A 16,018-nucleotide genomic window follows, 5' to 3' on the forward strand; every position below is an offset into this window, starting at 1 on the left:
GGCAGACCTTCCTTCATCTCTCCTGCTGTTATCTCCATCCTTCCCCCTTCCCCCTATCCTTCCTATTTATCCTTCCTCCATACTCCTTAAATGTGTTTTTGTATATACTGCCTATACCTGCCTAAAATGACGGCTGCAACAAACCCTCCTGCGTCTCTGCTGACCTTATCTCCCTCCTCCCCCTACCCCTACCCCTCCCCACTCTACTCTTCTCCACTTTCCTGCTTCTGACCTTTGCCCTCACCTGTCCTGGCACTCAGTCCCCACCCTGTTTATCTGTGAACTTTCCCTTGTCAATTGAGATCTAGCTATTTTGTCTGATGCCGGATGGAGCTGCCTGGTTTAGCTATAGGGGAGACAGGTCGGGGATTCCCTCCTTAGACGTCACCTACCCAGTCGGTCTTTAGACAGACTTCCTTTCGTCTCTCCTGTCGTCTCTTCGCGCATCCTCCCTCTATTTATGTCTCTTCTCTCTCAATTTATTGAGACTGAACTATTTTGTTTGATGCCCGATGGAGCTACCTGGTTTAGCTATAGAGGAGATGGGCCGTGGATTCCCTCCTAGGTCGTCACCTACCCAGTCGGTTTTTATTGTTGTTATTGTTACTTTAGCTTATATAGCGCCATCTCACCTACAGGTCTCAAGGCGCTTATGACCAAAGGAGCAGCCAGGAAATCTCACGCAGAAAGAAGGGAAAGAGCAATAGATTATAGAGATCCAAAGGCTTCTCTAAACAAAAGAGTTTTTAGCTGTTTCCTAAAGCATAGGAGGCTAGTCTCTTTCCGAAGATAGTCTGGCAGCTTATTCCACAACAGTGGAGTCTGTATGGAAAAGGCTCTTCCACCCTTAGTTGCCATTTTAAAACGGGGGCAGGCCAACAGCTGGGCGTCGGATGATCTAAGAGTCCGTTTAGGCAGATATGGTGTCAGGCGTTCCTTAATATAGGCAGGCGCCTGTCCATAAAGCGTCTTATGTGCAATGCACAGACTCTTAAACTCCACCCTCTGTTTCACCGGGAGCCAATGGAGTTTTAGCAATAACGGTGAAGCATGAGAGCGTCTAGGAAGCCTAAAAATTAGACGCGCAGCATCATTTAAGGCAACTTGCAGTCTGTGTGTCAGATTTTTTGGCAAACCCAAGTAGAGGGCGTTGCCATAGTCCAGGCGTGATATAATGGTGGCAGAGACCACCGTACGGAGCATGGATTGGGATAGGAGGGGAACTAGCCTACGCAGCTGCCTAATTAGGCCAATACATGTGCCCCCGACGGTTGAGATCTGAGCCGTCATTGACAATTCCTGGTCAATTTTTATGCCAAGGCTTTTCACACTTGGCACTGGCAACGGTGCAGATCCAAGATCTTGGGGCCAGAACAGATCCCCCCAAGGTGATATGCCCGTAGATACCACAAGAACCTCTGTCTTTTCAGGGTTGATTTTCAGCCAATTGGCCGTCATCCACCCCACTGTAAACTTGAGAGCCTCTTGCACATATCCATGTGCTCCAGATGAGTTCTCAATGCTAAATAACAGCTGGGTGTCGTCAGCATAGTTAAAAACACGACAACCCATAAGTACCAGAGATTCGATTAGAGGTTGTAGGTAGAGGTTGAAGAGCAGCTGTGACAACGCTGAACCCTGCGGGACTCCCCAATCCACACTACCAACCTCGGAGATGTCATCCTAGAGATTTTAGAGAGACTTCCTTTCGTCTCTCCTTGTTGTCTCTTCCCTTATCCTCCCTTTCTCACCTCCCCTGCCCCTCCACTACTTTTCTGTCTCCTTTCTCTCCTCTTCTGACGTATTGCCTATTTTTTGATGTATTGTATGTATTGTGTAATTGTTGATCTTTTTCTGTTACATTGTTGATTCTCATGTAAACCGCTCTGATACCTTTGGGTCTAGCCAGCGCTATATAAAACTCTTTAAATAAATAAATAAAATTGAAAAGTCTTGGGGCTCCATTGAGTTGTCTAGGGTGTTTGTAGCACCATTGCTATTGATTTTCAGGGTAACCAACTCATGTGGGCTTGTGCTTTGATCTTTTACATGTGGGGTCAGACGTGGGCCAGGTACAGAATGGTCGTCTGTACTTTCCTTGTAATGTGTTTGTAGGTATTTAATCCATTCTTCCACACATATATTAGCATTGTTCGCCGCCCTGGGACCCTTATCAAGCTTGTTGACTAGTTTTCAGAAGGTTCTATGGTAGTTACCTTTGAGGAGTATTGTAGCATTGCCCACAGTGCTTCTGATCTCTCTTTCTTTAGCAGCCATACCGCCTTTTTTAGGCTTTTATGCTCAATTTGTGGGTATTTTAGTAATACTAAATCCTATGGTGAGTGCAGCAGTTGACTGAGCACTTTGTTGATCTTTGACCTGATAAGGCAAACTGGCTTTGGCTGGGTGATAAAACAGTTGTGGGTAATATTTGTACCTTTTGCCAAATTGTCAGCTGGTAAATCTTGCTGCTGGGGTCTCCAAGAGTCACTCCCATGCCTGGGTTCTCCTCACTGGTTGATATTTCCTTCAAGATTGTCTCAGCCTCACGTGCCAAGCCTTCAGTATTATCCAGTATTATCGGCGTCTCTGACGTGCAATCTCTGACCGACCTATACCTCAACTCTATGACCTCAATAATCAATGAAGCCGCCCCACTGCAACTGAAGAGAGCCTCCGCTAAGATCTCGAACCCATGGTATGACGGCAGACTCAATGAAGACAGGCGTGCCATGCGAATGGCAGAGCGCACCTGGAGATCAGATCCCTCAGCACTGCACCTTAGAACGCTCAAAAAAAAGAGGATCGCCTACTTTAGGAAAATCAAGCGCTCGAAAACAGACTTCTTCAGCCTCCAGCTCGACCAAGCAAAAAATCGACCAAGAAAACTGTTTGAACTAGTCAAAACTCAAACCAAGGAACAACCTCTACAATCAAACAGCACAACAAGTAATATACCATCCTGTGAAGACTTTTCTGCTTTCTTTAAGAAAAAAACTGATAATATAAAAAGCGAACTCCTCAACGATGTAAGCCGATACTCCAGCCACATCAGCAGCACTGCCACTCAACCTAAAAATAACACAGCATGGTCGTCCTTCGACACCTACTCAGAAGAATCAATTAACAAATTGCTCGGCACCTTGAAACCCTCCAATCACCTCACAGACCCCTTACTTGCTAATGCTGTAAAAGACTTCACCCCCCTGCTCCTCCCACTCTGGACTAAAATCATTAACAGTTCCCTACAACAAGGACTCATCCCCGACTCCCTCAAGATAGGGCAAGTCACGCCTATACTCAAGAAACCGACAGCTGACCCGACCGACCTAAACAATTACCGCCCTATCACCAATATCCCCACCATGGCCAAACTGCTGGAAAAATGCGTACAACTCCAACTGACAAAACACATTGATCAGTTTGACCTCCTCAACACTCGTCAATCAGGCTTCCAAGCAAGGCACAGTATGGAAACGGCTATGACGCACATAATTGATGACGCCCTCCAAATCCTTGATCACAATGACTCCTGCCTCCTCATCCTACTTGATCTCTCCTCAGCATTTGACACCGTCAAACATGAGAACCTATTTGAGCTGTTAAACACCAGAATGGGTCTATCTGGGACTGTTCTCAAATGGTTCACTTCTTTCTTACATAACCGATCTCAGAAGTTCAAGATCAACAACGTGTTGTCCTCATCTGTACCTGTAACATTAGGTGTCCCACAAGGATCTTCCCTATCCCCCACTTTGTTCAACCTAGTCATGGAACCACTCACCACCTTGCTTCAAGCATCTAATGTACACTTTCACATGTACACTGATGACACTCAACCCTACCTCAAACTAGAATCCCCGGAAGACATCAAACTTCTGAACTCCACGCTCAGAAACACCCAATCATGGTTGGCCGATAATCACCTCAAACTTAATGCGCAGAAAACGGAGTTCCTTCTGATCTCTCCTCCCGCGAAAATCTCCACCACCCAATCCTGGCTCAAGCACCTAACCGCACTCAATATCCAACCCACCATCGTGGACTCAGCGAAATCTTTAGGCATAACACTGGATGCCAATCTCAACATGCAGCAGCATATCAGCAAAGCAACTAAAGGAGCTAACTTCCAAATCAACACTTTGAGGAAACTTAAACCCTTCTTCCCTGCTAAGGACTTCCAAACCGCAGTACAAGCCCTAGTCATCCCACGCATAGACTACGGAAGTGTGGCTCTCAGCTGTCTCCCCCTATCTACAACCGCACCACTAAGAGCCTCCTTGAACGCCGCTGCGAGACTGATCACTGGATCAAGAAAACATTCGCATATTTCCCCTAACTTAAGATCCCTGAACTGTCTACCTTTCGAAGCCAGAATACAGTTGAAAATTGCCTGCATGACACACATGGCTGTACACCACAGGTCACCCAACTACCTCACCCAAAAGTTGACCGTATCAGGAGGTTCGAGAACCAATAAAAGTTCAAAAAATCTCCTCCTGAAACCTCGAAGATTCCGGAAGGAAAAAACATACAAACGCTCCTTCTCAGGAATGGCACCTAGGATCTGGAATGCACTCTCGCCCGAAACAAGGCTGATCTCCTCCACTGCATTTTTTAAGAAAGAAGTAAAAGCCATACTAATGGCTAAATTCACCTGAACTCTATTTTGGTCCGATCTAAGACCTTACACCGACTCTGTATTAGCTGTTTATTTGATTATCTACATGTATTATGCTTTTATCTGATTGCGATCTTATTTTGTTACTCACGTACTACCTATTGTCATTATTGTAACAAAAGTCTGCTTAATCACCCTCTTGTTTCCCTTATCCCTCCTCTCTGTAAAGCGCTCTGATATCTGCAAAGATCTTGTTCGCGCTATATAAAACGTTGAAAAATCCAGACTCCATTTAAAGCATTTTCAATTTTCAGTGTGAGCTTTAGCCTGCACTATCCGCACCTGATCTAATATGGACATATCGGCACTTAGAAGTTTACCGGGTGATGGTCACTATCATCTGTGCTCTATTTTAAAGTCCACTACTCCACTAAACAGAATAGCGCTCACCATTGTGTAGTCAATGTAGGAGGTCATCTTAGAGGAGCGCCGCGTCCTCTGACTATTACCACACCTACTGCTTTACACGTCTTCAGGAGCCTTTTCCCAAGATTGTCATGGCATCTATGCAGAGGGTGACTTTGCCCAGCACATATAACATCAGATTAAAATCTCTGATAATTACCAGGTTTGCCATCTGTTTATCTCCTTTCCACTCTAGGAGCAGCTTGGTCAGTTTCTCAACTATTTTTTTTTCTCTCGGATTAAAATAAATATGAACCAGGACTAGTGGAGTTGCCGACTGCTTGTCCCATCCCTCCTGATGTAGACCCAGTAACCAGGGTTCTTCTATATCCAGTGGCATTACCTTTGCGGGTAGTTTTGAGTTCACACAGGTTCCTAACCCACCTTGCGCCCTTCCATGGGTGCTATCTTTGTGTGCCCATCTGTTGAATTCAAGTACCCCAATTAATGGAATGCTGGTTTGCACCCTAGTCTCCTGAACTCAATTATGTCAAACTTCTCAAAATGTTCCATCTTCGATTTTTGTGGCAAGGCCTCCCAGATTCCCGGCACAGATGTTTAGTTTGTCATGTTTTTTGTGTGATGCCTCAAACGATTCACGTTTCAATCTTTACTGCCCTCCCCCACTGGGACCGATGGTAGCCAGCTCCAATTGTCCTGTTCACCCTGTTTGGAGACTCGTCTGGACCCAAAGACTACCTCTGTTTGTGTATCTGCTGCTTGAATCTTCAACCCCGAGACATTAATGGACAGAGGCCAACCCAGCAGACCTTTCAGAAGTGAGGGTACCTGTTGATTCCAACCCTTACGTTGTCCCACAAGTAGTGCCATATGGCTTATAATATCCCTTGTTGGTTGGTTTTGTGGATGGAGCTGGGCAGGTAGCACCCCTCCAGTAAATGCCCTATTTGTATCTCCCAGCTCCTTACAGGCCATGACTTTGACTTGCATCTGCGGGCAGTTGAACGTAATAAGTCTGGGTTCAGATACTTGCTTTCTGCGGGGTGCCAGAATTTAGTTTTAATATCTTTGAATGCTTTAGGATATCATGGGATCCTCTAGGTCTGTATTTGGAGATCTGAAATGCTTGCCTTTGGTCCTGTGTAGGCAGCAGAGGTCTTAATTTTCTATGAAATATTTCTGGGTGGGCTTGTATTCTGATCCTGTGTGCCACCCTCATGAGTGTTTAAATTCATCGCATGGTGCATTATCCTCAGTTCTGGATGTCCTCCACACAAGCTGCAGATAGATTTAGAACCACAGTTAATTCTCATATCCTCCATAGTTTGTGGTCCGGTGTCATTCGCCCATTGTGCTGGTCAGGGAGGCCCTCCTCCTGGGGTCTGACTTCCCTCCTTTCTAGACTGCATGTTTCATTCATTAGGACTCCTGGCCTGGCAAGGGTGTTACTGTTCTGTGCTGGTCTCTTATTTACGGAAGTGGGTTCTGCCTTTTCATTCTTCTTTACGGCAACATCTTTTGTGCGGCAATTAGGGACCTTCATGGCCTCTTACTGACCTTCTTTAACCAGTAGCGGTTTGAAAAATAGTTGGGGCTGTAGGGGTGCCCCCATCACCCACTGCTCTCTAATCTCTTGATGCTCACCTCCCGCTTCTCCTTGCTTTACCTCCATTGTGGTGGAGTCATCAATTCTGTTTCCGTATTCCCCTGATGCTTTTCATGTGCAGGACCTCACTCGATAGGCTCTGTGTCTGCCTTTCCATGCTCGCTTTCTTTCCCGGTTCATCATTCATGGCGGTGCTGGGTTATTTGGTGGTGACAGCTCAATAGTCACTGGCTCTTGCTTTTGTTCATGAGTTCTCCTCACAATAGGGGTCATCCTGTTCCCTTGTCTGTTTGTGCTGGCTTGTTGGTTCTTTCATTGGTTGGGGTAATTGGCATCTGCTCTGCCACTGCTGCGCACTTCTCCCCAGCAAAGTGCACTTTACTTTCATTGTGTGCACTGTCTCATCATCTGCTTGTGCTGCTGTCTGTGTAGTTACACATGATACTTTCCTTACTTCTTCAACATTTCCTCCAGAATCACTGGCAGTTGTACCAGTTTGCCAATTACCTCCTTGCAAGTACACATTGTGAATTCATCGTCCTTCCGTGATGGAACTCTTTGAATCAGGTTATTTAGATTCTCCAGCTTCTCGTCCCTGACACAAAAACTGTGTATGTATGTAACAGGTCCACTTGTACGTCCATTTTGTTTGCGTGATCATTCAGTGCTTCCACTGTCACTTGCATTGTATTCAATACTACCTCCCAGAAGTTGTTGATGTCAGTTGCCACCCCATTTGGACTCTTGGCCCTCATTTTGCGCCCTGGGCTTTGGTCTTCTGCGCATGGAGAGTCCGGGGGCTCTGCTCCCCTTACGTCGGGTGAGCTGAGTCTACCTCACTTGTGCAGTGCTGCTTGAACTGGCTCGCTATTGCAATTCCCATGCGAGAATTCAACTGAGATGTGCCGGTTCCCTCTTTAAAAATCAGAAAGGCATTCCAAATTTAGTTACATTTGCATTGAGGACCTCCATTGTCTGGTTATTTGGTGGCATCTGTGGCGTCTGGAGGAGTGGGGGCTTAGCATTTACTGGGTTAACTTAAACTCCAGGGTGCTGTGTTCCCTGCAATCCAGAGGGACCATACGACAATCTCGCCCCTGGGGCTGTTATTGTTGGTCTTGCCGCTAATACTTGTGTTTATTGCATTTCTGCTGCTGTTGAATTGGTCCTTTTCCAGGGTGATAATTTCTAGAGTTATGATTGGGGGTAGTTGTAGCGGCAGCTGCACTTGGCCCATCACTAAAAGACTGTCCTCTGGGGATTCTGGCCCCTGACCAGAGGAACCAGGTGCTCCTTGCCCTTCCACAAGCCCTTCCGCTTCTTTTACAGTCAAAGGGAAAAAGAAATCAGATGCTTGCCACTTGTATCTGTATACCTTGTCTCTTTGGTACGGCTGCGCTCATTACTCATCTCGCCACAGGCTTGCTCACCAGCACCATCGTTGGCCGTCGTGCCTGTCAAGGCTGTCATGGCTAAGGTGACTACTGTGGGGCGAGCCTCTGCATCAATCTCTGCCAACATCTTCCTCTTGGCACTATTAAGTCAAGGGATCTCCCGCTTAATTTTCCTCTAGGTGGTCTGGGCGCTTGTCCTGGTTTTTTCTGACCACCAGTCTGTGCCTCCCTCTATTTACAAATCCTGCCTCTGCCCAGGTCGACGTGAAGTGGGGCTTCCTCGGCTACCCCATTCACCCTAGTGCCATCTCTACTCTTCCTCTTTTCTCCCCAGGTTGGGGCTGGGACATTTCCAAAGCCACACACCGCACTCAGTCCAAAGTTGGGCTGCTTCCATGGCTCTGGATGCCCACCCGGGGCTATGACACTAATCTCAGCTATCCACCACACACTTGCAGCTCACTCCTTGGCTTGAGTTACACGTCTCACAGTGGCTTTCCGTGTAGGGGTAGGGTCCACAAGTGGGCTATGCCAGGCAGATGCGAGGGAGGATCCCTGCACCCTCCCTGATCTCCCTCCTGTCTCCACCTGGCTTCTCAGCACCCGCAGCTTCAGGCAGTTTCCAAGCTGCTTGGTGGTCTGCTCTGACCGGCTGGTTCAACAAACTCCTCTCAGAGCCCTCTCCCTTCTGAGAGGGACCTGTGTAGGGGCCTCTGGTCCCTGGTCCACAGCTTCCCTCGTGTGATCGCAAGCAAACCTTCTCCTCCGGCAACTTGAGAACTTAAGATCTCACGATACGTCACATTCCTTCTTCATGTTTCAGTAAAATGTACCTGCTTGATCTTTTGCTTTTTAAATTCTGGTAATGTTTAGTGATTCTCTTGTTAATAAGTGTGCTTGGATAGCGAAGAGTTTTGGGCTGTACATAGCTGCATGCACAATAATGGTACCTGACAAACTACAATAACCGTATTGGACAAAAAAAGTGTTGCTTATTTTAATGAATGTTTATTTTATCCAAATGCTTGAATTGGTATGCTGGTCTGTTGATAAGTATATTTATCATAACAGAATGTTGCCAATATGCTCTTTTCACATATGATGTCAAGTGCCTCAAAGATGTTAGCATAACATTGTTGCAGACATCCGGAAATGTAGTTGGCATGCACCCTTGTGCCAGCCTTTAATGGAGAGACAATTAAAACTGTATTTTTGTGTATTCATTGCAATTTAAGTTGAGAAAGAGCCAATACGTGTTTAATCCTTAACCTTGCTTATCTATCCAGCTGAGGGTCATCATGACAGTGCCCTAACCCACTTCCTATACACAGCCTTCTCATTCTTAGGAGTTGCCGACCACAAGGTAGTTTCTTTCATTATTGTTAAAGATTATCTTAGTTTATTATGCGCAAATAGTAAAATGTGAATGTTGGCTTGTTTGCTGGTTTTACTAATCATGTAATTAAAAGCACAGACTGATGACCTAATGTATAACAACAAAACACCAATTACAGCAGAAGCAAACAGAACATTTGCAGCATTTTGCTTGATTTATTTCTTCCCATTTTCCAACGAATGCTCCTGTGGCAATAAACAATAGGCAAACGCGAAATGAGGCCACAGAATTTCAGCACTTTTTCTTGCTGGGTAGAATTGAAAGCCTTTTACCTTGACTGTTTTTCTTTGTAAGGAATTGTGATAGTAAAAATGTGGTCATTGTTAGGAGCCTGCATCATATCATGGGCATACAAATAGACTCTGCAAGCTTGGCCATGAGTAAGTGCAATAGAAATAAAGAACAGTTTACAGGCATCCTTCTGGTAAGTGTTTAATTGCCCATTGTCAGTCTAGGGCAAGGATATTAAATGTTTGAATTTACTTTGCCGTCATATGCATTTAGCTATCTCCTAAAGTCAGAATTATTAAATACAGAGACCCTCGTGTTTTATTATAAGCTCTATGTAGGTTGTTTCCCACTACACATAAATGCCTGTAATTTTCCTTGATACGAATTTGAATTCTGAGATGGCTTTCAATTTCTGAATCAAATCTAGCGATTCATGGTCTTTCAGCCCTTTAAAATATAGTGTTAAACGGCAAACAACATCAATACGTTTGTGTGGAACGTTTGTGTGGAACGAAAGAAGACTCCTTATGAACCGCTTCTTGATTTACAGACCTACTTAAGAGGGGGATCTGGGGGTGCCCAATATTACTTAATACTTTCAGGCATCGCAACTCCGATTTAGGGTAGAATGGGCCTAAGCAGCTACTGAAAAATACTGGTGTTTCATGGACCAGGCGGTGTCCGGTGCTCGCATTTTGAAGGTGTCTGGTACTTACATTTGGAAGTTTCCCTACCTTCCTAAAAAAGCATAGATCATCGGGCATTTAGACATCCTATATAATGAGGGTCACAGGGGCAAATAGGAGGATAATTTATTCAACTCGGAAGGAATCTTTCCCTTTGATGCTTTTCAAAGAGACTGCCGGCTGTCTGAATCAGAGCGCTTCCACTACCTACAGATTAGGCACTGGGTGATGCTCCACTCAGTCAAACCACACACTCATAGATCACAGGAACAATTTGAAAAATGTATTCCTCTCAATGACAAAGTTAGCCGACTAATGACAGAGCTCTTTTCATTGTTATTCATTGTTAACACTACCACCCCCAATGTAGAAGCAAGCAGGGCAGAAATTATGGGAAGTAGGGAAGGGTAGGTACTCACTCACAAAGAATGGGAAGATATTTTCTACAAAGCATTGCACACTGCACACAGTGCATCCAGTACTGATATGGTTGTCAAGGTAGCCACTTACTGGTACTGGTCTTCCGCCAGGGTACAGAAAAGGTGTTAAAAACAGCAAAGAATACTGGAGAGGCTGCGCGAGGACTGGAACTTTGTTAAACTTACTCTGGAACTGCCCAAAAGTGGACCGATACTGCGCCACAGTCCAGGACGATATAGATACATTATTTGAAATTCAGGTGCCGTGGCTTCCAGTGTATGTCCTACTGGGCTTATGCAATCTAACCTACTCTCTGAAGTCCCCAAATGGTTGGCAAATGGTGGTGGCCCTAGGGACAGCATAGCAAGCAGTTTTGTCCCTCTGGGGCTTGGACAGAGTCCCAGACCACACCACATGGCTACACAGAATATGACACTAGCTGAGCATTGAATAGCTAACCCAATCCATAGAGTACAATCAAAAGTCATTGCTCTCTTGAGTACAAGAGTACAAGGGGGAAGTTTTGGTAGGTAGGGGGTTGAGTTTATCAATGTTTCTCACTCACTGCATGCTACACCATAACAAAGAGGAGGGCTATCTAGAAACAGGCTGGAGAGGGGGCTATGGGACAAGTCCGGAAGCTCCCAATGGAGGCCTCGGTTCGTGAAGCTCCTGGGAGCATGGGCCACATTTGGTTGTCATTGGTCCAGGCCATGGAGCCCGAGTGTTGTTTGGCTGGGCCAGTGCATTGAAGGTGATCACAGTTGCGGTTTGGACCAGTAGATGTGGACAAAGCAGGACAGCTGGGCCACTTACGCTGCTGGATTCTGCGATGCCGACGTCTCTTGTCTGCTGATCAGCCGCTTTGGCAATGAAGTCCGCATTGGACTCATACAAGCTTTGGTTGGCACAAGGGGTCCGATACCCTGGCTATTGGTGCAGGGCAGCTCTGATTGGCATCTTCACACTTGATGAGGAGACGTATCAGTCTTCCTGGATCATGGTCACAACTCCTCCTTGGCGGCTGCTGCGTCGGTTGACCCGGCGAACAGCAGAACGGAGGACTGCACATTGTGGTTGCAGCAGGGAAGTGGCTCATCCACTTCAGTGGAGATGCTGATGGCTTGGCGAAGTGTTTTTCCTATAACAAGTTTCCATGTCTTGCTGTTTTCCCTTTGCATGGTTAATATGCGTCAAGCCAAAAGGCTTATAATGTAGTTATGGTGGTATCCTGGGATGCGACTAACAGGGCCAAGATGAGGACGGTGTAGATTGATGGTATAGCATTTTTATACATCTTTGCTAAAGGTTTATTAGTCTTAGCAGTCAAGGGGGGTGTAATAATTAAAAGAGGACTAGTACTGCCAAGAGGTAACATGGACCAATGATTGAAGTTTAAACCCAAAAATGTGGAAGTCCTCAAACATCCAGTTGGCACCAGTTTCATGTGATGTAAATGTTTTCTTTCAAATAAAAAAAATCCAAGAGAAGTAGTAATTTTAGTAGAGATGAACCTCAGCCAAACACTGACATGTTCTCATGTTCTCATGATTCAGCTATCCAGCCTGGGAAAATGAAGGCTTTATGGCACAGAATACCCTCTGATAACTGAATGTCTAAAACCATTAATAGGTAGGTAATAGAATACATTTTCTATAAAGATCCAGGAATCCTACTGTAAGTCACATATCTTTGTCCTACTAACTACTTTAGGAAGTATATACCTTCACCGACAAAGTGTCAATAGAGGGTATAACATTGAAAGAAAGACAATGACTATATGCCACAGGTTCCCATGTACCAATGAAGTGCAGAACTGTGAGCCCTGTCCTACATGAAGGACCTCTGAACAGATATGTCAAAATAAGGTTCTAGATTATTTTGCAGTTATATTATCCTGTTATTGCATGAGTGCAGTTTCATTCTCCTAACACAAGACATGCTTGCACTTTGTGGGTAGTGGGATACATATACCACTGAAATGTACCTCTTCCTCTCTCACCTCTTTACTAAATCCCTAGCAGTGGTTGCCACTCATCTACATACGGAGCCTTAATTTGTATGATGAGCTAGTGAAGAATTATTTTCTTCGATGCATGATGGCTACCAACATGAAAATTCGGCTACTTTTCAGCTTTGGAATGAACTTGAAACAAACCCCAGCCAGCATAAGGGTTTCTTGAGAGCTGATCTAAAAGCTTTATGGTGCATAGCTGACCACATTATTGATTGGGTGACAAATTTGTAAGAGAAATGTCTCCCTCTTCCAAATATTACAGTCTCCAACAGTGTGAGAGCTGTAATACAAATGTAAAGGATGATGGCCTCAAGTAATTAGTACCAAATGCAGGGATTCACCAGGAAGACCAACATAGAGGACATACCTTTTTGAGGTTCTATCTGTGTACCTAACATCCACAGCCATTTGACAACGCAGAAGACCCAAAATGGCGGACTCTACTGGAAAAGCAATCCAGAAGACAGCAGGGATTGTCAGGAGCCAAGTCTTAGGTTGGCTGGTCTTGCCCTGGAGCACCACGCAAGTGGAGCAGCAACCAATGTGGTGGGCCGCCTGCTGAAACAACACAATCCCAGGGACGAGAGGGAAGGTTATGATGGCCCAGACTGGAGTGCAGTCTGATGCAGAAGAAGGAAACCCATGGAAGTAACCACCCCACCTGGATTGTTAGAAGTAGCAAGTGTGCCATCAAGTGACTGCAAGACTTTAATGGAGGGCGAGAGGGACATCCAGGGTCAGATTGAGTCTCTGTGACGGATGTGTGGCCCAGAGGTGAAGGTGGTAAGAGAGGCAGGCGTACCACAACAGAGGTGACCCTTAGACAGAAGTATATGACTGGTGGGCCCATGTGCAACACCGAGCTCCATTAGAGGAGCACTTGGAGCATATGCTGAGGAGGACACAGCTGGTGAAGCACTGGTCTCAAGGCAGATACTGGAGTCCATCGGGTTGGCATGGAGGTAAAAGAGCCATGTGCAGTTTGCCTGGTCTCTGCAGTGCATGGTGCTGTTGTGATCTCATGGTGAGAAGTGAGCCAGCCAATATGTGGCCATGTGTAAATATGCAGAGAAATCAACATAACAACCACAAAATAATAAAGCATGTTGGAGCAAGTTTAGTTACAGTTAATATAAGCAGTCTAAACTAGGCATACAAATTCAGGTATATCAATGGCATTTCAACCCATGAACAGTTAACGGGTGATCATCAGGATGTAATGTAAATAAAGGCACATATTTTATTTTTCAGGTCACAAATTACCTACAAACCTCAGGACAGAAGAATGTGTGGCTAAGCTGGTTCTGTGTGTCTGAAATGACTTGAATGAAAACAGGCAGCTTGTAAGGTTCATTATCTTAGAGGGTCTATTTAATTGTTGTAATGCTTCAGAGAAAAAAGATTTACGTGTGATCACCAGATCTCATTTTGAAGGTGAGAACCATCAGTGTTTCCCTGGTGAAAGAAGTTCCCATCTCTGTCCATAGAAAGCTATTGTTTGCCGAAATCATTGAGTCGCTGTTAAGAACCTGAATATATATACCATACAGGGTCCATGCAGAACGACGCATTGTTAAACAATCAGAGTGTATACAGATTGTATCTACCCAGAAGTAAACAGAGGCGCATCCCCTGGAAGAACTGTTAAGTAACTAAGGTGTATATATGTACTCCGTGTGGAGTCCATATTAAAGCTACTGGGACACACCTCCTGGAGCCCTGTTTAGGATATGTAAGAACACAGTTCAAAAATAGGGCAAACTGTTGTACTGTTGTTCCTCATGGGTAAGGTAAAAAGTGGAAGAGCAAAGTAAGCTGGCACCCTGTGTAGAAATACATAACCTTTTAAGGGCCCAAATTTGAAATATTCCAGCTAGGCCATAGGTAGTCAAATTTTGGGCCGGTGTTTGTGTCCCAAGCCCCTCTTGTGTTCCCATAGACTGCCAAAGGTGGGATTTTCCAGTTGGGTGAACCCTAGTGAATCACGATTTCTACCCTATCCAGACTGGCAACCTGCACATGAGGGTGAGATTTTAAGTGCTTGGAAAGTTGCTTCCCTGACAAAACTAGACTAGATTAATTATGCTCTCACCACTAGCAAAAGGCTGTGTTTTGTAAACAAGAGTAGCCAAAAGCTGCGGCCTAAGGCTTCATTTCCTGTCCCAAAGATCTCCTGAATCAGCCTCTCTGAATGCTTCAACCAGCAAAGTGTGTTTTTAAGTCTACTCACATCTACCTTGGAAGAGAGGCTCCTTTGGCTCACATTGGTCATCCAAGGAAATTAGCTTTGTGCGCTCCTACGGAACATTTGGGAAACATTTAACTACACTCCCACCGCTTCAATAAAGTTTGTTTGGTATTGTGCTACTTTTGCTGATCCCAGGATATTTGATCCCATCTTGCCGAGCCTTATCACTGCAGAGATATCATCTGAAACATGCATCACGTTAGCATTTTCTGAAACTTGCTTTACTGAGATTCTGGCCATTACCACTACCTGACATTACAGAGGCAGGGGAAATGTATTCTTCTTACTCCAATTCTATCAGTTTATAGCCTAGAACTAAGTTAAGGCCACTGTAATCGTACTGTAGTTCAGTGTAGTGTGACAGATAGTGGCATTGAAGTTTTCACTTTAGCGTTATACTAAGTCCCACTCAGCATACTTACTGTGGCCACCTAACTAATAGTAATGTATTTTGAGAAATATTAGGTGCTACTCAGAGTTCAAACCGTAGATGACGTCATGTGAATCTATAATAGGTGTGTCACAAACTGCTATTACAAAGAATATTTTTCTTTTCGTATTTGCTATGGTTGGATAATGCTACTAACATTCATATTCGTTTTTCATATCAAGACTCATTAAATAATTTTGAGGAATTTTTTTAAGTTAACTCTTTTCTGATTTCTCTTATGATGCAATTCTTTACTTTCTTTCATTTTCTTGTTGTTTTGGTGCTTTGCTAAACTCAATATCGCATTGTGGGGTGTAGCAGTTCCTAAATGGAACACACTTAAAAAAAATAAAACTCTTTATCCTTTCAGGGTGGTGTATTATTACTTGTGTTAGCATTATGCTGCAACGTTGGGTTTCACGCAGTTTCCAGGAAGCTGTCATTAGATATTGGTGGAGCCAAGCGTCTTCAAGCTTTGTCGCACATTGTTTCCGTCATCATACTGTCTCCATGGGTCATCGTCCTTGCTGCAACTACTGAGGT

General features: G+C 44.8%; 1 protein-coding gene across 1 annotated transcript in view; it reads left to right on the forward strand.

The window, feature by feature from the left end:
* Positions 1 to 16,018, forward strand: part of SLC30A5 (solute carrier family 30 member 5) — a 238,017-nt gene that overhangs the window by 95,262 nt on the left and 126,737 nt on the right. Inside the window, exons 7-8 of the mRNA XM_086960714.1 lie at positions 9,334 to 9,410; positions 15,846 to 16,016. Of these exons, the coding sequence (XP_086816840.1) occupies positions 9,334 to 9,410; positions 15,846 to 16,016 (248 nt within the window). The remainder of the gene's footprint in view (positions 1 to 9,333; positions 9,411 to 15,845; positions 16,017 to 16,018) is intronic.

Source organism: Lissotriton vulgaris, chromosome 3_1 (assembly GCF_964263255.1).
Source record: "Lissotriton vulgaris chromosome 3_1, aLisVul1.2, whole genome shotgun sequence".
NCBI lineage: Eukaryota > Metazoa > Chordata > Amphibia > Caudata > Salamandridae > Lissotriton > Lissotriton vulgaris.